The following is a 19054-nucleotide window of genomic DNA, read 5'->3' on the forward strand; positions in this document are numbered from 1 at the left end:
AACACACCATCACATTTACAGTGGATATAAAAAGTCTACACACCCCTGTTAAAATATCAGATTTCTGTGATGTAAAAAAATTAGACAAAGATAAATAATTTCAAAACTTTTTCCACCTTTAATGGGACCTACAAACTGTACAACTCCATTGAACAACAAACTAAAATCTTTTAGGTGGAGAGAAGTAAAAAGAAAAAACTAAAATAATATGGTTGCATAAAAGTGCACACCCTTAAACTAATAGTTTGTTGAAGCACCTTTTGATTTTATTACAGCACTCAGTCTTTTTGGGTATGAGTCTATCGGCATGGCACATCTTGACTTGGCAATATTTGCCCACTCCTTGCAAAAACTCTCCAAATCTGTCAGATTGCGAGGGCATCTCCTGTGCACAGCCCTCTTCAGATCACCCCACAGATTTTTGTATATTGACTGGTATATGGAACTGTTCATAATTCCCTCTACCTTGACTAAGGCCCCAGTTCCAGATGAAGAAAAACAGTCCCAAAGCATAATGCTAACACCACCATGCTTCACTGTGGGTATGGTGTTCTTTTTGTAATGTGCAGTGTTGTTTTGAGCCAAACATATCTTTTGGAATTATGGTCAAAAAAGTTCAACCTTTGTTTCATCAGACCATAACACATTTTCCCACCTGCTTTTGGGAGACTTCAGATGTGTTTTTGAAAACTTTAGCCGGGCTTGGATGGTTTTCTTCGTAAGAAAAGGCTTCTATCTTGCCAATCTACCCCATATCCCAGACATATGAAGAATACGGGAGATTGTTGTCACATGTACCACATAGCCAGTACTTGCCAGATATTCCTGCAGCTCCTTTAATGTTGCTGTAGACCTCTTGGCAGCCTCCCAGACCAGTAGTGTTCTCATCTTTTTATCAATTTTCAAGTTCTTGGTAATGTCACTGTTGCGCCATATTTTTCTCCACTTGATGATGACTGTCTTCACTGTGTTCCATGGCATATCTATTGCCTGGTAAATTCTTTTGTACCCTGACTGATATCTTTTAACAATGAGATCCCTCTGATGCTTTGGGAGCTCTCTGCGGACCATGGATTTTGCTGTAGTATACGACTAAGAAAATGTCAGGAACGACCTACTAGAACAGCTGAACTTTATTTGGGGTTAATCAGAGGCACTTTAAATGATGGCAGTTTTTAGTTTGTTTTTCACTTGAGTTGTACAGTTTTTATAGGTCACATTAAAGGTGGAAAAAGTTCTAAAATTATTTATATTTGTCTCATTTTTTTACATTACAGAAACCTGACATTTTAACAGGGGTAGGTAGACTTTTTATATCTACTGTATAATGCACAGCAATATGTTTTACAAATGTGCCTTGCACTCTCCTCTGGCATGAATTTTTTGTTGTTCATTCATTGATATGAATTGGCAAATCAAGCAAGTCCCAATCATGTAATTGAAAGAAAAAAAATGCAAGGAGAATAAGAGCCTGATCACACGATCTGTAAAAGTTTTTATAAATGAGTAGTAAAATTCAGTAGTATGGTGTCCAGCACAGGCCTTATATCCACATGTCACGTCATGAATGGGCCCCAAAATATATTGTATAACCTTTCTAAAGTGATTCTAAAGTATAACATTTTTTTTTTTTTTTTTTTTTACGTCTTTACTTACTTTCTCTGTGCAAAGGTTTTGCACAGAGAAGCCCTCTTCTTTTTGGGTCCCCCGCAACAGCAGGCCTGGCTCCTCCCCCCACCAAGTGTCCTCAATAGCAAGCTTCTTGCTACGGGGCATTCGAGCAGGCTCGTTCTCAAGCTGCCCTCTGTGTGTCCATTCACACACTGAGTGTGGCTTGGCCTCACCACCTGCTCTTTTCACATTGGCTCACTGGCTGTGATTGACAGTAGCACTAGCCAATGGCTCCCGCTGCTGTGAGAGCCGCTGCTCTCATTCATATCGCTGGATCAAGATAGGGCTCAGGTAAGTATAAGGGGGCTGAGGGGACCTGCACCCAGAAGGTTTTTTTTTTTTGTACCTTAATGCATAGAATGCATAAAGATAAAAACCCTTAACCTTTAAGGACAATATCTTTATTATACCAAAAGTACAATATATACTGACCACCCACCTAATATTGAGTAGGGTCCCCCTTTTGCCATCAAAACAGCCCGGACCCATCAGAACATGGATGTCACTAGATCTCTGAAGGTATGATGTGGTATCTACCACCAAGCCATCAGTAGCAGATCCTTCAATACCGTGTACTTTCACCCCCTTCCTGCCCAGGCCAATTTTCAGGTTTTGATTCTGTCACACTTTGAATGACAATTGCACAGTCATACAACACCGCACCCAAACTAAATTTTTATTATTTTGTGCACATGAATAGCGCTTTCTTTTGGTGGTATTTATTCCCCACTGTTTCACCACATTTTCTTTGTTTCTGTTTTTGCAAATAAGCAATCGTTTTTCAAAAATGTAATCCAAAATGTATACTGCTATGGGATATATACGGTATCTCACAGAAGTGAGCACACCCCTCACATTTTTGTAAATATTTTATTATATCTTTTCATGTGACAACACTAAAGAAATTACACTTTGCTACAATTTAAAGTAGTGAGTGTACAGCTTGTGTAAATGTGCTGTCCCCTCAAAATAACTCAACTCACAGCCATTAGTGTCTAAAATGCTGGCAACAAAAGTGAGTACACCCCTAAGTGAAAATGTCCAAATTGGGCCCAAAGTGTCAATACTTTGTGTGGCCACCTTTATTTTCTAGCACTGCCTTAACCCTCTTAAGCATGGAGTTCACCAAAGCTTCACAGGTTGCCACTAGAGTCGTCCTCCATGACGACATCACAGAGCTGGTGGATGTTCGAGACCTTGCGCTCCTCCACCTTCCATTTGAGGATGCCCCACAGATGCTCAATAGGGGTTTAGGTCTGGAGACATGCTTGACTAGTCCATCACTTTTACCCTCAGCTTCTTTAGCAAGGAAGTGGTCATCTTGGAGGTGTGTTTGGGGTCGTTATCATTTTGGAATACTGCCCTGCGGCCCAGTCTCCGAAAGGAGGAGATCATGCTCTGCTTCAGTATGTTATAGTACATGTTGACATTCATGGCTCCCTCAATGAACTGTAACTCCCCAGTGCCGGCAGCACTCATGCAGCCCCATACCATGACACTCCCACCACCATGCATGACTGTAGGCAAGACACACTTGTCTTTGTACTCCTCACCTGGTTGCTGCCACACACGCTTGACACCATCTGAACCAAATAAGTTTATCTTGGTCTCATCAGACCACAGGACATGGTTCCAGTAATCCATGTCCTTACTCTGCTTGTCTTCAGAAACTGTGGGCTTTCTTGTGCATCATCTTTAGAAGAGGCTTCCTTCTGGGACGACAGCCATGCAGACCAATTTGATGCAGTGTGTGGACATGTGTTTGGACATTTTCACTTAGGGGTGTACTCACTTTTGTTGCCAGCGGTTTAGAGATTAATGGCTGTGTTGAATTATTTTGAGGGGACAGCAAACGTACACTGTTATACAAGCTGTACACTCACTACTTTACATTGTAGCAAAGTATCATTTCTTCAGTGTTGTCACAGGAAAAGATATAATAAAATATTTACAAAAATGTGAGGGGTGTACTCACTTCTGTGAGATACGTCATATTTGAAAATTGATCAGTCCTGATGTACGGATGGCCGATCTCATATCATGAGGACCAAAACCGCCGGTACAGTACAAATATCCCCCAAATGACTTCTTTTTTTATAATGTAGACAGTCCAAGGTATTTAGTTAGGGGCTTGGGGAGTTTGTTGAAGTTGTAGTTTTTATTTTTTGTCACTTTGTGGAAAATGAAGAAATTTAAAAAAAAATGCTCACAATTTTTTTTTTTTTTTTTACACACTGTCACCAGTGCAGTACAGCGTCATATAACTGACTGGTATAATATAACTGGTACGGCAGTGATCAGAGACACCGACTGGTGACAGTATAAGAAAATGGTTTTTTATATTTTTTTTATTACATTTTTTTATATTTCGTTTTTACATTCTATGACCAGATCAATACAGTGTTACCATAGTAACATTGTACTACTCTGGGGAGGTGATCAGGATTTTTTTTGTTTGACACATTATTATTGCTTATAGCCGTGAATTATTTTCACTGCTATACACAATCATTTGTAGTGAATAAAATCGATGAATTCAGTGTGTTTTGTTGTGATTAGCTGTGATTAGCCAAAGCAAAATGGACTAGCCTGCTGCACCATTTCTTCCCTTTTTATTTTCAGAGCGTCTTTGAATTCAGTCCCCTGTAGTTTGATCATTTTAATTTCCATCAAGCAATGGGGTATATATATATATATATATATATATATATATATATATATATATATATATATATATACATACACATACACACAGCGGGTAAAATAAGTGTTGAGCACATCACCATTTTTCTCAGTAAACATATTTGTAAAGGTGCTCTTGACATGAAATTTTCAGTTCATGTCGGTAACAACCCATGCAATCTACAAATATAAAGAAACGAAAACAAATAAATTCAGAAATTAAATTATGTGTAATACAACGGAATGACACAGGAAAGAAGTATTGAACATGCTAACTGAAATTCATTTAATACTTCATTTAAGACGTCTTCTGTATAAAGAAACTAGTCAAATGCATTGCTCAGGTGTGATCTTGGCCCATTCTTCCAGCTATCAAATCTTGAAGGTTCTGTGGGACTCTTCTATGAACTCTGATCTTTAGTTCTTTCCATAGATTTTCTTTTCAACTCAAGTCAGGTGATTGGCTGGGCCATTTGTAGCAGCTTTATTTTCTTTCTTTGAAACCAATTGGGAGTTTCCTTGGCTTTGTGTTTGGGATCATTGTCTTGCTGAAATGTCCACCCTCGTTTTATCCTCATCATCCTGTTAGATGGCAGCATATTTTTATCAAGAATGTCTTGGTACATTTTTCCATTCATCCTTCCTTCAATGACATGTAATTTGTCAGTACCGTATGCTGAAAAACAGCCCCACACCATGGTATTCCCACATCCAAACTTCACTGTTGGTATGGTGTTTTTTGGGTGATGTGCAGTGCCATTTGACCTCCAAACATGGTGTGTATTATGGCATCCAAAGAGTTCAATTTTGGTCTCATCTGACCACACTATATTTTCCCAGTATTTTACAGGCTTGTCTAAATGTTGTGCAGCAAACTTTAAACGAGCTTCAGCATGCTTTTTCTTCAGCAATGGAGTCTTGCGTGGTGAGTGTGCATACAGGCCATGGCTGTTGAGTGCATTATTTGTTTTCTTTAAAACAATTGTACCTGCTAATTCCAGGTCTTTCTGAAGCTTTCCACAAGTGGTCCTTACCTTGTCTTTTCACTCCTCTGTCAGAAATCTTGCGAGGAGCACCTGGTCGTGGCTGGTTTATGATGAAATGATCTTCTTTCCATTAACGGATTATGGCGCCAACAGTGCTCACTGGAGCATTCAGAAGTTTAGAAATCATTCTGTAACTAATGCAATCAGTATGTTTTCCAACAATAAGGTTGCAACGGTCTTGAAAGAGCTCTTTGCTTTTACCCATCATGAGATGTTTACTGTGTAACACCTTAGTAATAAGACACCTTTTTAAAGGCCATGAGTTGAGACAGGATTTTTTCCTAATTACTGCTAGATTTTAGCTGGTATCTTGGCTTTCCATGCCTTTTCGCATAATCCTTTCTTCATGTGTTCAATACTTTTTCCCTGTGTCATTCCATTTTATTACACATAACTTAATTTCTGAATTTATTTGTTTATAGGTTTCATTGTGTGTACGGGTTTGCGTGGGTAGATACAGACATTCATGTCAATAGCACCTTTAAAAATATATTTACTGAGAAAAATAGTGACATGTTCAATACTTATTTTATCCGCTATATATATTATTTTTATTTATTTATATATTTTGGGAGATTGCATTACTTTTTTTTTTTTTTGTTAGTGCATTTGTTCACCCTCTTTATATTGGTTAACGTATTTGTGGTCAAATACAGTAGTCTAGACTAGTCTCATAAAAAAGAGCTTCAAATTTTAACTCATTTTCTCAAGACAGTTTTGGATTTCTTTTGAAATGCTAAGTGACAGTCTACATTGAGTCTGTTCAGGCTAGATGAAGAATTATTGGTAGCAGACCTACTTTAGCAAGGATGTATTGCCTGTTTGTTTTTGTTTTCAGGTTATTTCCTCCACTGAGCCGATGGGTTTATTGTTTATTTTTGAAGGACTTGCTCACCCAGTGTTAAAAATTGCAACATTAGTCTAAATCTGTCTTAGCATGAAAACGAATGACCCTGACTAGACAACGACAAGAAGAACAAAATGACAGCAAAATAGATAATATTGAATGTCAGGGACATAGTCCGTTCATCTTGTCTATTTTCTAGTGATTGTGATAGACACAAGCCTTTCTTATCTTTACAAGACCCTTGTCCCTTCATTCATGTTTGCACAGTTCTTATTGCATTATTTATAGCCTTTGTGTCCTGGAAGCACAAGGACATATCTTGCAAAAACTGGCTAAGTAAGGGTAGCTATTGGCTAAAAGTTGTGTTTGCTTATTATGATTTTTCCGTTTATTAGCAGATATTTTGGTTCACTAGGAACTGTAAAGGAAAGACATTACCTGACACTCTCATGGTACACATGTGCCACAACAAAATTTTTGACAGGGCCTCTGCTTTCTTCCAGTCTGTGTTACAACAGGTAATCTAGGAACATCAGAGTTAGCAACAGAATGCTTGGTGCTAGTGCGCCTCGGGGTTCCTGCACCCAGCACTAAAATAAAGCCGATTCTGTCAGGTGGAGTTGGGGATTGAAATAGCACTGCTGCTGGCCAACAATTTGGGAGTTTTTACTGTAGTCACTGTCACCAATGCTGGGGGTTATTATTGTGGCCACTGGCACCAATTCTGAGTGTTTTTAGTGCAGCAGCTGACAGCTGTTTAATTAGGTTGTTCTGTTACTTATTTTATGCTGCTATTCGATTTTAATCAGAAATAGCAGTCCTGCAGAGGACTATGAAATGAACCACTGCACATCATGTCAGGGTTACTATATGTTCTGCTTTTTATCATATTCTTTATTTAGCTTTAAATTGATGTGTAGCAGAACTGTATAATGCACTGTCAAGATGGTAGAAAATGACCGTAAATATTCTTTCTGTATTCTAAATTCTAGCTTAGTTTGTAAGGTCTGCTGTGTTTTGTCCAAAAATTGTCTTATTTATTATGTGGAGATTTATTTCTTTTTATTTAATAAATCTGAGCATGCAAATTAGTCAGCTGATTGTGTATACTCTGTTCTATGCCATCTTTTGTATTCCTTAATAAATGTTTTCCTCTAGATGGGTGTTTTACACAATATGGAAGAAGAGCTGTTCCTGAACATTCACAAGATCAAATTCTTCCGCACTGCATGGAGCACATTAGGCTTGGCACCTGCTGCATGTGGGCATTGTGAAAACCTTAAATTATACCCTGTAGATATTCCTAAGAAAACCTAGTAACAGTGTATGTGCAGGTTTACGATATTATTTAAGTTTGGAATGAGAAAAGAGTGAATTTATGAATTATTTTTTTTATGAACTGCTATATGTTACTTTAATATTGTATTTTCTTGTGTTATTTTGTGTTTTGTTTTTGAAAGTCAACATGGAGATTGTCAGCATGCTATAAGCTGCTCAATGCACTGAACCTAAAGAATGTGATTTTAAAAAAAAAATATTGTGTGTGAGTAGATACCTAGCATTCACAAAGGGTCATCAAAAACTAAAGTCTATATAAACATGCATAATGCTATTTCACTTCTCATAACCAGTTCTAAAGCTGAACTCCAGCAATTATATGAATTGCATGCTTAGATTGGTGCAGCTTGGCATAATGTAAATATACATAAGTCATATGTGATGGGCCAATGGAAAATCACTGTAGTAGTCTGCACTGCTACAGTGATAGCTACGATCTTTCAGTTCCTGCTAGGGTTCTGTGCAAGTGGCTTCCACTCTGAACACAAGGAATTGCTCATGCGGCACTTCTAATATTTATAAAATGCTTTGTTTTTTTTTGTTTTATTTTCAATAAATGCAATAAGTTCTTTGGATGAGATGGAGATAATGACATTACGACCCTTCTTCTTCGCCTTGTCCAAGCAGAGAATGCCTTGTATTCATTGAAAAAAATAGGGGAAGCTACTTGCACAGAACCTCAGCAGGACCTGAACATCATGGCTAGTACATTGATTTTCAGCCTTTCCAGCAGCCCATCAGGTATGAGATATGCATACTTATATTGTGAAAGCTGAACCAATGTAAGTATGCAGTACAGATCATTCTTGGAATCTAGCTTTATATTTACTGTTAGCCCAGATATTTGCTTTTACATTTTAAAAATAATTTTGAACTTAATTTTAAATAAATCACTAATATCCTTAGTCCTACTTATGATAGCTAGTTAACAGTTATTCATTTTGTGATTGCAAGTATCTCTGAAGTGGTCTTCCTGCTGGTTTTTATTCCTATAGCTTGATAAACCCACAGCATTTATCTAGCAAAACATTTGTTTTATCACTACAGCAGTTGGTTAACTCCTTCCGTATTCTTAAGATCAAAGAACATTCTCCACTTAAAAGGATTTTTCATAAGAGCAAGGGAATAAAAAAAATAATAAATTCACATTTTTTTCGCATGTACAAAAATGTGCATTTACTATTTTTGTTTTTTTTTTAGCCTGGAAAGCATTGCAGGATTCCTGCAAACTGTCAGTGTAGCTGTGTGTTCCCCCTCATAGACTTGTATGGGGTCATACAATGCTAGCAGTAGAGCCTCATACAAACAGTTTCACATGCTTTTGAAAAGATATGTTCCCTAAAGTGGTTCTAAAGGCATTCTATGCATGAAGGTAAAAAACCTGTGTGCTGCATACACCCCCCCCCCCCACTAATACTTAGGAGCGAGTTCACACAAGTGCCCCCAGAGCAAGCAGCTTGACACTCAAAAGAAGGGAGGAGCCAGGAGCGCCAGTGGGGAACCTGAGAAAAGGAGGATTGGGGCTACTCTGTGCAAAACCATTACACAGAGCAGGTAAGTACAACATGTTTGTTATTTTTTAAAAATAAAAACTGAGCCTTTAATGTCACTTTAATTCATATTCAAATGTGTTTCACAGCCTGAGAAAACAATTCCACCTATCAGTTAAGCCCAAAACTGTATGCAAATACCACAGTTTTTAGTAAACAAGATGTTGGTTCAATAGTATATTTCTTCCTGAATTACAATGGTGCTCGAGAATGGTATGGATCCATAGCAATCTGTGCTTCCATTTCAAACTTGACAAAAGCCTTTTTGCTTGAAAAACTTATGTTCTAATGCTAACTTTTAACTGAACTGAGTTTCAAGAAACATGAGTTCTAAAAAGTTCCAAATATATAGCCAAGGCTTCCATATTGTTACAGTGGAAGTACTCACTTCCCAGCAGCTCCCTGGTGTAGTATCAGTCCAAACTTTCACTCCAAAGTAGTTTTGCTGGTCATGATAATATGCTTTTCAGTAATGATTTTTGGTTGTATTTTGAGGCATGTGAGTTAACAACTAACAGTATCAGATGTATTTTACTCAAACTAATGGGGTCTGTGGAAAAAACATGCTTTCTGTATTCTTAATCAACTTTTTAAACTTTTATCTATACTGACATATGGTCAAACTTTTTTTCCTTTAAGTTCTGGTTGGACACTTTTTACTCCGGTTTAGAGAACAAAGCTATGGAGGATGCTCGGTAGAAGGGCAGTTTGTTTAAAGTATTGAATAACAGCTTTCAGACCTTTTCCAAATGTGTGTAGATTATATACTGTACATGTTGCCCAATCCACACTGTAAAAGGACTCTACTGGTAAGCATCAAGCAAAGTTGACACATATTCTGTCTTAAGACAATTTAACTGAATATCTTCAAAGTCTACTTGAGTCAGGCCAAACACAACAGTCATTTGGTGAAAACACTTTTCAGAACCCTTTGGCAATCTAAATATTCACACTGTTCTGCTGAAATATGGACAGTTGGGGCGAGAAAAAAAAAAACATTTCTGCACAGTAAAATATTTGCAGAACATGCACACATACATCTACCAGGAGAAATGCTTTCAGTTTTGTGTGTAAAATATTTTGAAAAGCAATATGCTTTTACTATAAAGTGTTGTAATATTAGAACGACAAATCCTCTGCTGTGTGCCTTTTGGCTTCTTGAAGGATTTATTTTCTAAAATGAAGTTAAGAGCACAAACATGCTAATGTCAATAAGACATTTTGCTTTTTTTAGTTTGACTTGCACTAAAATGATCTATGTTTATATTTGATTAGTTGCTGTTGGTATGAACACATTTCTACTGTGGGCTTCATACGTTTGACTGATAACTTGAGGCTTATTTACTTGTCATAGGCTTTTACGTAATATAGTATTAAAGCTTAAAATGTAGAGCAAGTTTAAAAAAGGTAATCTTTTATCTTATTTATTACTAGTGTGGATGTATGTCTTTATGTGTGTATTTTTGTAGAGTTCGCAAATAACATACCATGGTTAACTTGACAAAATGTGGATCCAAGCACACATGGATAATTGGGCCCACTGTTCATGTCACACAGACTTTGTCTGCCAATAAAAAAATTTGCAACAGAAATTAGGTATTTTCAGACACATTTTCCAAACTGTTATTCCAGTATGTTAGTTGTCTTTCTGATATAATCCTCAATCCTATTAAAGGCATTTTCTAAACATGGGTATAGTATATTTTGATCTGGAAATTTGACTCCTGCTCTTAGTTTCCAAATTCTGATAGATATCATACAGGTAAAATTCACACCAAAGACCAACTGCTATATTATTTTTTTATTGAACGGAGTTACATAATATGTTGGAGTTTTCTAAATAAAGGATAACAACAACGGAATCAGTGTTTTAAGTTGAAGAAATATTTAGAAACCTCTGGGGACTTCAAGACCTCTGCATATAGAGATATTCCAATTGAAGCTTGGAATGAGCATTTGATGGTACTGCTGGCTTTGTGTCCTGCATTATATGGAATAGGTGGAGACACCCAACTTGATGTTCTTTGTGATTTTTGTGAGTATTTCAGTAAATTTTACTTTATATGCAATGGTATTGAAGCGCCTATTGATTGATTTACATGTTATTTCTCCCATTCTGTACACTGAATTTGTAACAGAGGTTGTCCTTTGTGTCGATTTATAGTGAAGGCTTGGACTAATTTTATGAGTTGTATATATTTATACATTTTGGGGCACCTTGCTTGTTAAAAAGGTATTAGTTTTCTTGCTGGACTGTGTATTAACAGAGAAAATGAAAACCATGTCATGTTCACTACATACAATGTATGTGTGCAGCCAGATATACCATCATGGCTGCTTTTAAACACAAAAAGTCACCTTGAAAAGTGTAGTTCAATTGGCCCCAACACTTTTTTGTAAAGCAAGCTTTACATCTAAAAATAATGGTACTTTGTTAGGGCACGTGATATGTTTTTAAGCAAATATTACAACAATTTACTAGCGACACATAAGATCCAATGCGCTTCAAATGCCTAAATTCCATTATTGGCTTGATTAGCCTTTATTGAATGGTCTTTCTGGGCTCTGGTCCCTCCTAGCTGGTTTTTAGTGATACATTAGTATGTAAGCCAGGCAAAACTGTAATTTGCAAATAATTTCATTTTTCCAAGCATATGCATGTGGTTGCCTAGATTCCTAAATGAAATGACTCTCTGACTGAAAAGACCTACATTGAAATATGTAGGTAAATTAAACATTGGTGAATTGTTAATCCTTCCAATCCTATCAACACTGCAGGTTTTAGATGCAAGCTTTACATTTTATTTGCTTGTATTGCGTTTTCATAAAACTGACTTTTATTTGCTAATACCTTGTCTGTTGTTGGATGACCCAAATGCCTTTCAATATCCTTTGAAAAAAGATTGACGTTCCAAAGTTTGTTTGCACTAATGTTGACTTCAAAAATCAGAAATGGCTGTAGTATCCCAATGCATTTCACTATGACTTCTGTAGAAAGGAAACATTTTACTTGGCAAATAAAATTTCTGTCCTATAGCATACAATTAGAAATGTGTACGCTTAAGATAATAAATGCACATTTGAGTGATTTTATGTATGGTCACATGAGAGTGTTTTTTTAATCATGCCTATTAGTCTTATACTCAAAAACACTTTCAAAGTGGACCTGATGCTGCAGCAAGTGCTTTCAGCCAATATTCAGCTTGTCTGTAAATTTAAAAATCTACTCTATTAGAGTGTGTTATGTAACAACCCCCCCTCCCCCCCCCCACACACACACACACACCCCACCCCCTAAAAAAAAAAGAATTGCTGGCAGGTACAGTTTCTCGCATAAGTGACTATAATGCGCTTCTGCCAAAAAGATCCTTTACCGGTCTGATAGTGATTATTTTCTAATTTTACTCATTATGCGCATGCATAATATAGTTTACATTCCTAACATCTGTTCAGCCAAGTTTCTGGACCATGTAACTTCAGTGCACATGTGTGCAGGAGTAGAACCATCAGTGTCTTCCCAGTGGTTGAAGAAAGAAGATGCCAGTCTTGAAGGTGCAACACAGAAGATTGCAGGGTCAACAAGGGGTCCCAAAACCCGGCATCATTGCAGGAGAGCGAATCAAGAGCCATGTATACTTGTTCATTATAGCAAGTGTTCCTTGAGACTGACATTGGCTAAGTTACACTTTAACCTCTTCAGAAAGTCATTACCTTGAGGCTTTGTTCACATGGGCTCAGCTTATATAAAACCAATGTTTACAGCCCTGGCCAAAAGTTTTAAGAATGACACAAACATGAATTTACTTGCAAGGAAACACATGCAGTCATCATTGCTTTGCACAAAAAGGTATTCACAGGCAAGGATATTACTGCTACTATGATTGCACCTAAATCAACCATTTATTGGATCACCAAGAACTTCAAGGAGAGAGGTTCAATTGTAAAAAAGGCTGCAGGGCGCCCAAGAAAGTCCAACAAGCACCATGACCATCTCTTAAAGTTAATTCAACTGTGGGATTGGGGCACCACCAGTGCAGAGCTTGCTCAGGAATGGCAGCAGGCAAGTGTGAGTGCATCTGCATGCACAATGAGGAGAAGACTTTTGGAGGATGGCCTTGTGTCAAGAAGGGCAGCAAAGAAGCCACTTCTCTCCAGGAAAAACTTTAGGGACAGACTGATATTCTGCAGAAGGTACAGGGATTGGACTGCTGAGGACTGGAGTAAAGTAATTTCCCCTGATGAATCCTCTTTCTGATTGAGCATCCAGAAAAAACCTTGTCCAGAGAAGAAAAGGTGAGCGCTACCATCAGTCCTGTGTCATGCCAAAAGTAAAGCATCCTGAGACCATTCATGTGTGGGGTTGCTTCTCAGCCAAGGGAGTGGGCTCACAATTTTGCCTAAGAACACAGCCATGAATAAAAATGGTACAAACAAATCCTTCAAGAGCAACTTCTCCCAACCATCTAAGAACAGTTTAGTGACGAACAATGCCTTTTCCAACATGATGGGGCACCTTGCAAAAGTGATAACTAAGTGGCTTGGGGTACAAAACATCAAAATTTTGGGTCCATGGCCAGAAATCTCTCCAGACCTTAATCTCCTTGAGAACTTGGGGTCAATCCTCAAGAGGAGGGTGTAAAAAAACTAAAAACACAAATTCTGACAAACTCCAAGCAAGATTATGCAAGAATGGGCTGCCATCAGTCAGCATGTGGCCCAGAAGTTGATTGTCAGCATGCCAAGACGAATTGAAGAGGTCTTGAAAAAGAAGGGTCAACACAGCAAATATTGACTCTTTGAATAAATCTAGTGTAATTGTCAATAAAAGCCTTTGACACTTATAATATGCTTGTAATTATACTTCAGTATATCATAGTAACATCTGACAAAAAGATCTAAAAACACTGATGCAGCAGACTTTGTGAAAATTAATATTTGTGTCATTCTAAAAACGTTGGGCTAGGGTTGTACAACAAGCTTTTGTGAGGCTTTCAACAAGCTTCAAGCTGTTTTGTTGAAGCCTATAAGGAATTTTCAGTTACAGTTTGGGAATATTAAACCCAGGTCTTAGGGGGAGTGCTGAGTTTCAAAATGTTGCTGGTTAGCTTTAGCAAGTTTCAGGTAATGCTGAAGCTTACTGAAGTCTACTAGAAGCTTCTTTAACCCTTTCTCTGCAGGAGCTGTTTTTGCACACTTTAAAAAAAAAAATAACTTTAGGCCTGAAGATTACACAAAACCCCCAAACATTATATATTTTCTGAAAGAAGACACCCTACAGAATAAAATAGTGGTAGTTCCAATTTATGTCACACGATATTAGTAAATGCAAAATTTCAGTAAAAAAACACACTAATGTGAATTTCAGGGCACACCTAATAAATGACCCACATTTGTGTTAAAATATAAAAGATGAGGTTGCACCGAGTAAATAGATAACCAACATGTCAAACTTTAAATTTGTTAGCACCTGTGAAATAGCAACAAAAGTCAGTACCCTACATTTTCTACAGGCAACGCTTTAAAAGCACCCTATAGGTCACTCATTTAGTTTTACGGAGGAGGTCTTGTGCTAGAATTATAGCTCTCACTCCAGTGTGCGTAGCGCTATGTAACGTGTATTGCAATCAATGTTTTCCCACGTAGGCACCCCTGAGGTACATTTACGTTCATATGTGGGGGTGGGGGGGGCCTCAAAAAAATTTTGAAAGGTGTTGGACTTGGATGTAACTTTGTTTTTCTGCAATAAAAAAAATAATAGTTTGCTTTTTTTTTTTACATCTCATCGGAAACAAAGTCCTCAATGTGATGATCTTTTGGTGACACGTTCTCTTTAATGAGACGTGTGGGGTCTAAAAGGCCCTGCATGTCTCCTCTGGGCTCCATTGAATGCATTGAAATACATTCTTTCTCCACTATGCTATCTGGGAAAGTGACCTGTGACCCGGAAGTGACTTCATACACATCGTTTTCTTGGTCTCCCTTCCTTTTGCCGGCAACCGACATGTTCCTCCCGAGCCTGCAGATGACCAAACAGAGTCCAAAATACATGGTGGGAGGTCAGGGGGGAAAGCGCTACTGAGAGTGTGTGGAAGCAATCGGTGGCAGAGCAGCTGCCCTAATGCTTCTATCTGACAGGCAGAAGTCTGCTTGTCAGTTTTACAAACACAATCACGGTGGCTACAGCCTCCGGATTGTGTGTAAAAATCCCTGCTGTCAGATACACAGGATGTACAAACCTGGCAACAAAAGGATTAAAGTGAAAGATTAAAGTCAACATTCCCACACCACTTAGTCTGAAAACATATGCAATTTTCTTTCCTACAACCATGAATGCACTATTGTGCGAGGTTTCCCCACCCTCAGAATACAATGATCACTTCTGCCGGCTGTAGCCAGTGGTGGTGATTGTACAAAGAACCCCCAACAGGCTGGTTGTACTGAAGTCTATGGACTTCAGTACAGTCTGCCCATAGATGGATCGAAATTCCTGCTGAACTGGACACATTTTGATCCATCTATGGCCAGCTTTACTGAAATCTCTGTAAATGCTTTGTATAAGCTTTCTGTATGCACTTCTCTTAAAGAAGCTGAACCCTATGTAAACAGGATCATATCCTTATAACTATTGGATTATCCCTGCAAAATGGCTGCCAGTGTACCAGTGACAAATCTAGTTTAAGTATTTTAATAAGCGCATGGAGCTAACCAGTAAATAATAAACGCCAACAATCATGTTTCTTGTTTTCTACATCAATTGAATACAATAGTTTTTCCTTAGTGCTGAAGTAAATAAAGCCAATCCATTGCGGAAGAAAAATGTGCTACTCATACATTGAGATAAAGATTTTTTTCAACGTGTTGTTTATTTTCTCACTTGTATCTTCCTTTTGAAACTGTTTTTGTTTGCTCTAACAAAATTTTGAAGTGTCGTTCCACAAAACCTTTAGCTCTTTCTGAAGAGCTTATAGTGCATTTTAAAAATGGGAAATGTTATCTTGACATTATTGTATGTATTTTTGTGTGAAATGTACACGCATTCAGTCAAATGTTGGAAGTCCACAGATTCTTATGTGAAGTTACTGTCATAGTAGAGACTAATGGAAAGCAACATTCTTGGTTGTCACTGTAGACTTTTTTTAAGCTAAACTTGGGCTCGAATAGGTGCTTTAAAAAAAAAATTAAAAAAAATTAGACTGGGAGCCATTCCCACCCCAATCAGCTTTTTGGCAAGTTATGCAGAGCACATGACTTTGTGTACAAAAAGAAATACTGACTGATATGCTTTCTTTGATTGTTTGCACTACAAGCCAGCTTCAATCTGGAAATGTGATGCATTTGGAAAACTTGATTATTAGTAATCTGAATCTTGCAAGAAGATTGCTTGCCTTGCATCTGCTGCATCATGTAAGTACCTATATTGAAATAAAGGTACACTGTTATTACTTTGGTTACTGTTGTTCTGTTTCTTTTTATATGGAAAATAAACTGTCTATCCATTTATGACCTAACGTGTATCTAAAACCAAGCACAAAATATAGTCTTTTGCAGCTTATGAAATTTCATTTATTTTCTTTTATCAGGCTTTTTTTTCTATTTCTGATCTTGCCAGTAGCACACTTATTGTCCTAAGGTGACACACTCGCACAATGTACTTTTTCTGTAGAGGAACAATTTTGTCACGCTTGCCTGCTGTCCTGATTTGATCTACAACTTTCTCTCCTGATCAACATAACGTAGTCTAAAGTGTACTGTAGTCCACACAGGTGAGCAAGTACTGTTTAAGATAAGACTTCAACGTGTACATAATACAGGAAAGCACTGGCTTTCTGGAGGGTTCAACAAATATAACAACACATTCAGTGCAATAATACAAGCCTAAAAGTGAGCAAGGAAGAGAAAGTGTACATACATTTTCATACTACACAAAATCAGCCCGGGCTTGCTTCATTCACACATTAGTATGTCAGACATTTAAAATTTACTGTGTTTTCCTGTGTACTAACATACAGGCAAACTTTTTCTCACAGGTCCAATGTTATTTCATGACAGAGGCTATAGATTTCACATGCAGAATTACCAGCGTGCAAAATTTTTATATCTAAAATGATTTCAGATGAGAATTATATTATCTTCATGACTGGTATTTATGGACCATGGGCTATATGCTACTACCTTCAGGTGATTGGACACTGGCAAAAACATTTGCTAGGGCCACCCTAGAGCATGCCCATATAACCCTGCCCATTCTGTGAGGCTTCATTTTTTTTTTTTTGCTAATGAATTTAGGTGATGGACTTGTTCTCCTTGCTTTTTAAACTATTGATGTCTTTTCACCTTCAAAAGAGTGCCTGCCCCTCTTCCAGCTCTTCTACAAACTGAGGACATTCCTTTCACTGGTTACCTGAACCTCCAGAAGGTCCAGCTCTCAGACCCTCAGGTCACAACCTCATCCTTCACTGTGCTTCTGCATGAGGGTTCTGGGCCTCATGGTGGCCTCTTAGGCAGCACCCTTTGCCCAATTTCATTCCTAACCTCTTTAATCCAGTGTCCTAAAGATGTTGGAAAAAGCAGATCTAATCCTTGGATCACTCACTACTTTTGTTCAGTCACGCAAAGATCTCCCTGGTAAAGGGGATCCCTGATCCTGCAAGGGAATTGGGAAAGTCTTTTTCCTTTGTAAAACTTGGAATGTGGGAATGACTTGTGAGCCTTCTGGGCTACGGTGGAGTTTACAACTCCCTGTCTGTTCAAAGGGTATGTTCCCCACAGGAGTTACAACTATCCGTTAACATCCTGGAACTTTCAGGCTGTCCCTGCAGCATTGGACCTCTCTTCTACAGACACCCAGTCTGATTGCAATCAGACAATGTCACCATAGTGGCCTACATAAACCATCAAGGGAGCTTCTTGGGTTTTGTTTTTTTTGTACAACACATCAAGGGGAGCACCAAAAACTTAGCAGCCCTGATAGAAACAAGTGTTACTCTCATAGACAAAAACGTAAATTTCAGCTCTTTTGGCAGTCCGCATTCTAGGTGTCAGCTGTTGGCGCATGGAGTAAAACCTGGGATTTCCTGACCTCCAGGTTGAACAGCAAGTCCCCTACATTGCCTTCATGTGGTTAGGGTTGTTAAGGTCTACCTTAAAGCTACAAAGTCTATTTGCAAGACTGATTCCCTCTTTCTCGCCAGTGGGCCCTTATAGCGGACACTCTGCCTCCTGCTCCACGATTGCAAGATGGATCAGACAGCTAATTTCCAGGGTCTATGCCCTTTCTTATCAGAGCCCATTCCACAAGAGCTGTTGGTTTCTCCTGGACAATTCAACATCAAGCATCTGTATTCCAGGTTTGGTCCTCTGTACACACATTTTCCAAGTTCTAATAAGTGGGCATTCCAGCCTCAGTGGATGCAACCCTTGGGCGAAAGATGCTTCAAGCTGTTATATTCAGGTTCCTTAAAAACTTGTTTTTATTATGGGTCTATTGGCAGTTCTAGTTACTATATTGTTGCCCGGCCCTCCATTTTATTTATTGGGTATGTACCATGGTATATGAATACCAATCCTATGTTCTCTACTATACGATTAAGATTATAGGAATTTGGACTTGCATCTAAATTCCTGATCATTGAGTACAGTACAGCACACAGGCTCTCCTGTTTTTCTTGGTCATTCCTTATTTCTTGCTAAAAAAAAAAAAACTGGAGCCTCAGGGAGTTGTCAGTGTTATGAGTATGCTCTAAGGAAAGCTCTATCACAAGTTTTTGCCAGTGTCCAATCACATATAACCTATGGTCTATAAATTCCAGTCCTGTACTGTACTCCAAGAAAAAGAATTTCCAGGTAAGTCAAAATTCCTTTTTTTTTTTGATGGTCAGTGGGTAGAATACCCCATTACATTCTGGGTGAGTGGGGAAAAA

At 38.1% G+C, this 19054-nt stretch overlaps 1 protein-coding gene across 3 annotated transcripts in view; it reads left to right on the forward strand.

The window, feature by feature from the left end:
- The window catches only part of SMS (spermine synthase), a 220255-nt gene extending 203674 nt beyond the window's left edge, over positions 1–16581 (forward strand). For all 3 annotated transcript variants that reach the window (XM_089656059.1, XM_089656058.1, XM_089656060.1), the window contains one exon: positions 7405–16581. In XM_089656059.1, the coding sequence (XP_089512185.1) occupies positions 7405–7444 (40 nt within the window). In that variant the 3' untranslated portion in view covers positions 7445–16581. The remainder of the gene's footprint in view (positions 1–7404) is intronic.
- The last annotated feature ends 2473 nt before the right edge of the window (positions 16582–19054 follow it).

This window comes from Staurois parvus, unplaced genomic scaffold (genome assembly GCF_062004578.1).
Source record: "Staurois parvus isolate SC_StPar_1 unplaced genomic scaffold, SC_StPar_1.0 ptg000884l, whole genome shotgun sequence".
NCBI classification, from domain to species: Eukaryota; Metazoa; Chordata; class Amphibia; order Anura; family Ranidae; genus Staurois; species Staurois parvus.